The sequence below is a fragment of the Solanum stenotomum genome, chromosome 3, assembly GCF_019186545.1.
Source record: "Solanum stenotomum isolate F172 chromosome 3, ASM1918654v1, whole genome shotgun sequence".
NCBI lineage: Eukaryota > Viridiplantae > Streptophyta > Magnoliopsida > Solanales > Solanaceae > Solanum > Solanum stenotomum.
The window spans coordinates 21,395,312-21,402,473 of record NC_064284.1 but is presented as its reverse complement, the minus strand read 5'-3'; the positions used below and the strand labels follow the sequence as shown (position 1 = coordinate 21,402,473).

The 7,162-nt window shown below is 35.4% G+C and overlaps 1 protein-coding gene across 1 annotated transcript; it reads right to left on the bottom strand.

Annotated features, from left to right (window-relative positions):
* Positions 1–2,142: 2,142 nt before the first annotated feature.
* Positions 2,143–5,792, bottom strand: LOC125861036 (uncharacterized). Its single transcript, XM_049541131.1, has 4 exons — positions 4,571–5,792; positions 4,004–4,426; positions 3,850–3,897; positions 2,143–3,647 (listed from the first exon to the last, which is right to left on the bottom strand). The coding sequence occupies exons 1-4, from the start codon at positions 5,658–5,660 to the stop codon at positions 2,209–2,211; spliced, it is 3,000 nt and encodes a 999-aa protein (XP_049397088.1). The 5' UTR covers positions 5,661–5,792; the 3' UTR covers positions 2,143–2,208.
* Positions 5,793–7,162: the final 1,370 nt, after the last annotated feature.

The window sequence follows — 7,162 nt, the reverse complement described above, 5'->3', positions numbered from 1 at the left end:
TTCTTTTTACTCAAACTGAAAGTGATGCTTAACTATTCCAATGTCAACTTTTACCAATGTTGTGTATATATACCAAAAAGAGGTGTACCCTTCTAATTAATTAATCTATGATAAGCATTTATGGCCATGGAGGTGATTTTACCCAAACACGCATACAAAATTTCAAATAAAAATTAGCACGAATGTCCAGGTATCCACCATTAATTTGAAATTTAATGGATAAATAGTCTAAATTTTTGGAGTTTGAAAATTTTCTTAAGTTCCAAATGTGTTCAATTTTTTCATAGTTTTAACTTATTAAGGTTCAAACTCAAAGAACTTTTTAATTTGTACTATAAGTACTCCCTCTATTTCACAAAGAATGGTCTAATTTGACTTGATACGGAATTTAAGAAAATAAAAAAGACTTTTGAATTTTGTTGTCCTAAATTAAAGTTATGTTTAAATGTACAAAATTGTCCTTTAATCTTATGGCCTTAAACATGTCACATGAAAAACTGAAATTAAAATGTCACAAAAAAAAAAAGAGGTCATTCTTTTTTAAACAGACTAAAAAGGAAAGGATGTCATTCTTTTTTAAACGGAGGGAGTAATATTTTTTGGTACAATATTGAGAAATATGCTAAATCATGTATAATTTCACTTATTGTACCTCCTGACATAAGTTTCTTAAAAAAATATTAAAGGATTAATATTTCATTCACCATAATCTTTAAATTCCAAGACTTATTGTACCTCTTGATATAAGTTCTCAAAGAATATTAAAGTATTATTTCACTCGATATAATCTTTGAATTCCAAAACTATTATTGTACCTCCTAATACAAGTTTTCAAAGAATATTAAAGGATTATTTCACTCACTATAATCTTTGAATTCAAAGACTATTGTTATATCTCTTGAGACAAGTTTTTAAAAGAATATTAAAGAATTATTTCACTCTCTATAATTTTTGAATTTATAGACTATTGTTGTACCTCCTGATATAAGTTTTTGAAAGAATATTAAAGGATTATTTCACTCACTATAATCTTTGAATTCAGAGACTATTGTTGTACCTTCTGATACAAGTTTTTAAAAAGAATATTAAAGGATTATTTCACTCACTATAATCTTTGAATTCCAACACTATTATTGTACCTCTTGATAGAAGTATCTCAAAGAATATTAAAGGATGGGCACCCTTCACTTCAAACACGGAGGTTGTGTGTTACGTTCGAGTCATCAAGAGAGCCAAAAAGAGTGAGAGGTATTCACTTCAAATTTAATTAAAGCAAGGATTATGTTCTAGAATTCTAAAAAGTCTTGCTGTAAAAAAAAAAAAGAACTTGGAAAAAAGTAAAAATCCAGGACTGTGTCATAAAGTTCCAACTTATACAATTGCAATCTAATTATTACTGATTGTTTTTGTTGCATGTCTCCTCAGAATGCAAAAAATAATTCCGATTTTCTGGGAGATATGAAGGAGTTGGACATCACACAAATTAACACCAAGTTTAACAGATTCAAGATGCATCAGAGACACTACTCTTATTTTGCACGAAAGCTAATCAAGTAACGAATTTCATCATAGCTAAAATGACATCTACGAATGGAAATTGTAAATTCTTCTACTATTTCATCTTTCGAAAGAGGTGAACGGACTATTTAGCCATTGCATAATGCAACCCCTTAATCGAAAGAGAAGATATGACAGATCAATTTTTAAAATTAATTCATTATGTATTCTCGTAGCCTTTTGGTTAGGTCGTACATATCTAGCCTTCTTTGTTGTATTTCAATTAAAAGAATGGACAATAATGATCAGGATCATTTAAATCCAAAATTTTGAAGAATTGTGGATTTACAAAAGAATGTATGTTATGTACCCACCATTGACTAAAAAATACTGTAGTAATAAGAATACTAATTTTTTTTTTTTTGGAGAAAATCTTGAATATAAAATGGCTGCATTGACTTTGGACAAAACAATTGAATAGACAGAATAGAAAGAAAAAAAAAAAGATCGAACCAAAATCCTAATTGCACCTTCTAATTCGAACTTTCAGGGAAAAAAACACCACAAAATGTTAAGAATTAATTTTATATTCCCAAAAACAAATAAAAGAGAAATAAAAAAAAGAAGAGAGATGTAATTGCATGGAATATAAAACAAATAGGCATCAATCACTCACTCACATACACAGAAAGAACTGAGAAGAATCAGTTGTCAATACCCTCCGCCGGCGGCTGCAGACATCGAAGACTGTAACTGTAACAAATGGCGATAGCAGTCTGCTGCCGTCGGTCTTTGCTCCGGGTTATGGTCCAAACACCTATTCTGCAATTCCCTCAGCAATTTCGGCACCCCTACTAATCCACAGCTCTTCACTAATTGCCCTATTCCCCATACATCCACTTTCACGCCATGATAATTCCGTCCCATCTCCGGCGGATGCCTCCCGCTCCCCGTCGCCGCTGCTCCTCCGTGAGGATATAGCTGCGGTGCTGTCACCGCTTCGTCGAATCCCGTAATGAACCATTCGTTCTCCCTGTCGATTCTCCTCATCACTTTATCCCATCCCAAATCCCTGTGCATAAATGAAAGATCATGTAGTGCGACTAATGCTTTTGTAACCTGTTTCAATGCTTCTATTAATTGATCACAATTAACTGGCTTCAATTTGCAACCTCTAGGCTTGAATACCAATGCGAGATCTTTCTCCGATGCCCTAACCACAAATTCCGCGTGTGGGATTCTATGATCGAGAAAATCGTATATCTCTTTGATCCCCAACCATTTTCTCTTACTAGAAAAATATCTCACCACTGTATTCGGAGTCATTTCCATGAAATTTCCATTCCCAAAATCTGTTCGCTCAAAATCGGTGTATGGAAGATGTTTAAAATTACTCCCGTTACTGCTCACGTAATGGAAGCATTTATCCGCTAATAATGGTAATAATCCGGCAATTCTCCAGCACGGGACTAAAGCTTTTAATCTTTCCACTGGTGTTGATAGATCCACTGTGTAAAGATCCGTTCGGATGATTCGGTCCTGTGATCGACTTAACGCACAGAAAGTAACAATAAATCCCACCGCATAGTAACCCAACACGTAAGGAAGGTCCATGTAACTCCAATGGAATTTCTCTACAATAGAAGAGGACGGATCTAATTGACCTTCTCTTAACTGATCAGTTTCCTCTCCTCTCCACAAGCAAAAATTCCTTAAAAAAGCAGTAACATTAGGCCATTGATCTTGTACGGTCTCCGCGAGAGACGATGAAGATTTCCGTACGAATACCATTTCGATGGAACAAAACTTGGATATGATCCTATTAATGCAATCATCCCAAAGGCAAATGTAAGAATCCCGATCGGTAGCGGTTGCAGCGGTGAGGCTAGGGTTTGAGCGCATAATAGAAGTCAAGACATCGTAAGTGATGCCTCTACAGTCTAATAGCTCAGTTGAGGTTGTAAAAAATAGTTCTCTCCCTTGAGGCAAGTCTTTGAACACGTCTCGTCGGAGAGGGAAACGGAGCTCCTCCGGTGGTGGCTGTTGCAAATGCCACGAGAGCTCAAACAAGCTTGGAAGAGTAGGAGGAGGAGATCTGAGACATCCAACGTAGTACTCAGTTGGATCTTGAAATTCCCAAGGAGTAGTTGCTGCAAATGTGTGAGCCAATTTTAAATTATTTTATTTAACTAATATGAAAAATTCAGTTGAAAGTAACAAGATACTATTAATGGGAACTATGATATAGACTAATATTAAATTCATTTAGCTTAGCTTAGAAGGGTAAGATGAGAAAATTTAATGATTGGCTTTACACAAATAGAAAATTCTAAATTTATGGAAGAGACTTACATCTGATAGGAAATTCAGAAGAGGGAAGCTGCAATCTTTCACTGGGACCTAAATTGAATAGAAAATTAAAACTGTTACATCCTACAAGCTAAATATTGTAGTAGTACAATAAATGGACTTGAGCAATTAGATTAAAAAAAATAAATAAAAATACCAGAAGGAGCAAGAGCTGGAGAAGATTTTCTTCTGCCAAAGACTTTGAGTTGTCTTCCAGATTGGAATCTATCAACTGAAAAACCTTTCATGGGTCCATCTTCAAAGGCCTCCATAGTGCAAGCCACCATAGAATCATCCAAAAATGCAATTTCATCTGCATTTAAAAAACTTGAACCTTGTAGTTTTACTCTACCTCTGTGATGCTCACCTTCTTCAGCCCACAAACTCACTGACTCCTCCCATATCATCCTAATCTTCCCGATGCGCCGAAGCTCTTTTGAAGTAGTAGAAGAAGATGGACCACCGCCGATTATATCTAATGAAGAAGATGGTACTGTTTCAAACCCTAAGAACCCACCTCTTGTTCCATGAATGAATGTTTCAGTTCCAGTACTTGACATTACCAATTGTTTTGCCCTCACTACATCCACACAATATATACATGTCATCCACAAATCATAATAATGTTCATTGTTTTTAAAATTAATTGTTGTAATGTACGATGTGAGTAGTTAAATTAAAAGCAAGATAAATTAAATGAGTAATTATTTTTTTGTGCGAGTACCAGAGTGAGGAAGTTCATCATCCTTGAAGGGTGGAGGAGGAGGCAAAGACTTGGTAACAACGAGAGGTGTACGAATATCGTCAGCAATAATATTGGACTGAGTTCCGATTCTAGTTTGAGGAGTTCTCATTCTTGAGCCCATAAATTGAGATAATTCTTCAAATACTTCTTCATCAAATGAAGCTGGCAATCTATGAATCTTCCTTTCGTAAGGGGAAAGTCTAAAATAACTTTTTCCAATTTGTTCCCTTTCAGCACCTCTCTCCCATTCATAAACTTTTCTGAATTCACCCAACATGTTGTCCCATTTAGTCCCAGCAGTTTTAGCATCTCTGTTAACTCCATGCCTGTTGAGAAACTCAGCCACTTCTCTATCTTTATCAGCTCTCGTCTTGCCTCTTCCACTTCCTCCAGTGCCGCCGCCCGCGGCTGCTCCTGGAGAACCTTCTAGATGAACGAGCTCTGATGATGAACCACTACCACTACCACCACCACCTTGGTACTGAATTTTCCAAGCCCTAGCTAGCCACAACATCTCGTTAGGTTTCCAAACCGGACTCACGTATTTCCCTTTCCTAAATTGTTGGTGAACTTGTTCTCCTCCTTCGCTCTTGCTCGGCTCTGAAGAAGGCCGAGGAGAGTGAGAAGGAGAAGAAGCCGTGTCTGAAGAAGACGCGGTCGGTACTTGAGTTTGAGGAATATTGGTAGCGGTGGTAGTGTGGGCGGTAGGTGATATTGGGCTTGATTCTGCACTCAGTATAGTACCGGCCTTCTGCTGCTGCGAATGATGTTGATGATGAGAAGAGGAAGACGAAGAAATGAATTTCCATTGACTTGCAGTATATCTTGGCCGCTTTGTATTAACAACTTCAAACTGTTGCTGTTGTTGCTGTTCGAAAGAAACAGAAGTAGCAGCAGCAGTCGGTATATTATAAAGTGCAGAAGAAGAAATATAAGGAGCACCAGAAACCACCGACTGCTGCGGCTGCTGTAGCGGTATAGTATTATCTGGTGAATCTTGTTCATGAGGGTCAACTGGAGAGTTAGATAAATGTTGTTTCTTGGTGCTATCTCCTTTGTTTTCATCCATCTCTTCAATAAGGGCCCCAGATGGATGGGGAAAAAATACTAATTAAACACACACACACCGCCCTAACTCTCCTTAGTCACAAAGTAAAACAAGAACCATACAGAGTATTGAGAAAATGAAACCACCATTACTTTGCTAGCTGTAAGACTAGATCTGTTCTATTTAGAGTTTCTTTCATTTTTATTATACTTCGTTTCAATTTATTTGTCTTAATACATAAGTATATTTTATAAAAGTCTAAATTCACAACAAACATTAGTTAATTTAACTTTCATACTCTGAATTAATTTTTTTTTTTATAAAAAGGATATTGAAGAGACCTATGTTGAATCCTAGGGTATCTTGAAAGGGAAAGAAAAGTGAGACTTGTATAAGAAAAGGGGGCAGAGAAAGAAAAGTCGAGATTGTGGAACCTGCAGTTGAATGAGACTTGACCATGAGCTCAATTTTAACAGTAAATGCCTTTCTCTTGTTAATATTTTAGTATTATTTTACTTGGTACTAAAATCTGATCAAAGTGGGGGCGTGTTTGGAGGGGTATGAAAGAGAAAACAAGTGTTTGATTTGAGAGTAAAAGTAATGATTGTACTGAAAAAAACAGAAAAATGCGGCTACGAATGAGTTAACATTCATTCTTTTAACGAAGAAGCAATTAATGGTCTTTGTTTTCCTCTGTTTGGACTTCTGTATTTATCAGAACAAGACTTGCTTTGGATCTACTCCCATACTTAATTTTATGTGTTTTCTTTCTCTTTATTTACTATTCTTAGACTCCTCGACTAATCAATGCCTCTGCCAACTGATTAATCCATTGGCGCATGCATCTTCATTATTTCATTTTTCAACCTATTCCATAACTCACTACTACCTTTTCGATTTCAATTACTCTATTCACATTTTTAATTACATGTAATCACTTACTGAGAAAAAATAATCATGTAGTTTGGCATCTCCGGAGTAGATGAGTGTTTGGATTGACTTTTTTAAGTAGTACTCTCTCTGTCCAATAATATCTGTTCACTATTAATTCTACACATTACTTAAAAAACTATAAATAAAAGGTAATTTTACTATATAACCCTTTGAATATAAAAATATAATGTCTTGAAAAATGTAATAGGAACAAATTAGGAACTAAATGAAAAATTATCTATAATTTCATAACGTGGATATCCCCAATAGTATAGTGGGCAACTATTGTTGGACAGAAGATACCTTATAAGTTAAGAGTTAAAAGTTATAAATTGATCGTATTCAATTTTGGTCTTTTGGCTTAAGTAAGGGTCTGTTTGGAAAGTCACCTGGTAATTGGAGTTGGTGTAATTATTAGGGTAGTAATTATCAGCCTAGTAATTACAAAGTCTAGTAATTACCCTGACCTGTTTGGTTGCCTCAGTGTAATTAAACTGTAATTACACATGTCATGTTTGGATGTCATAGTGTAATTACATATGTTCTGTTTGGATGCACAATTGCAATCATAAAATTATATTAAATTTAAA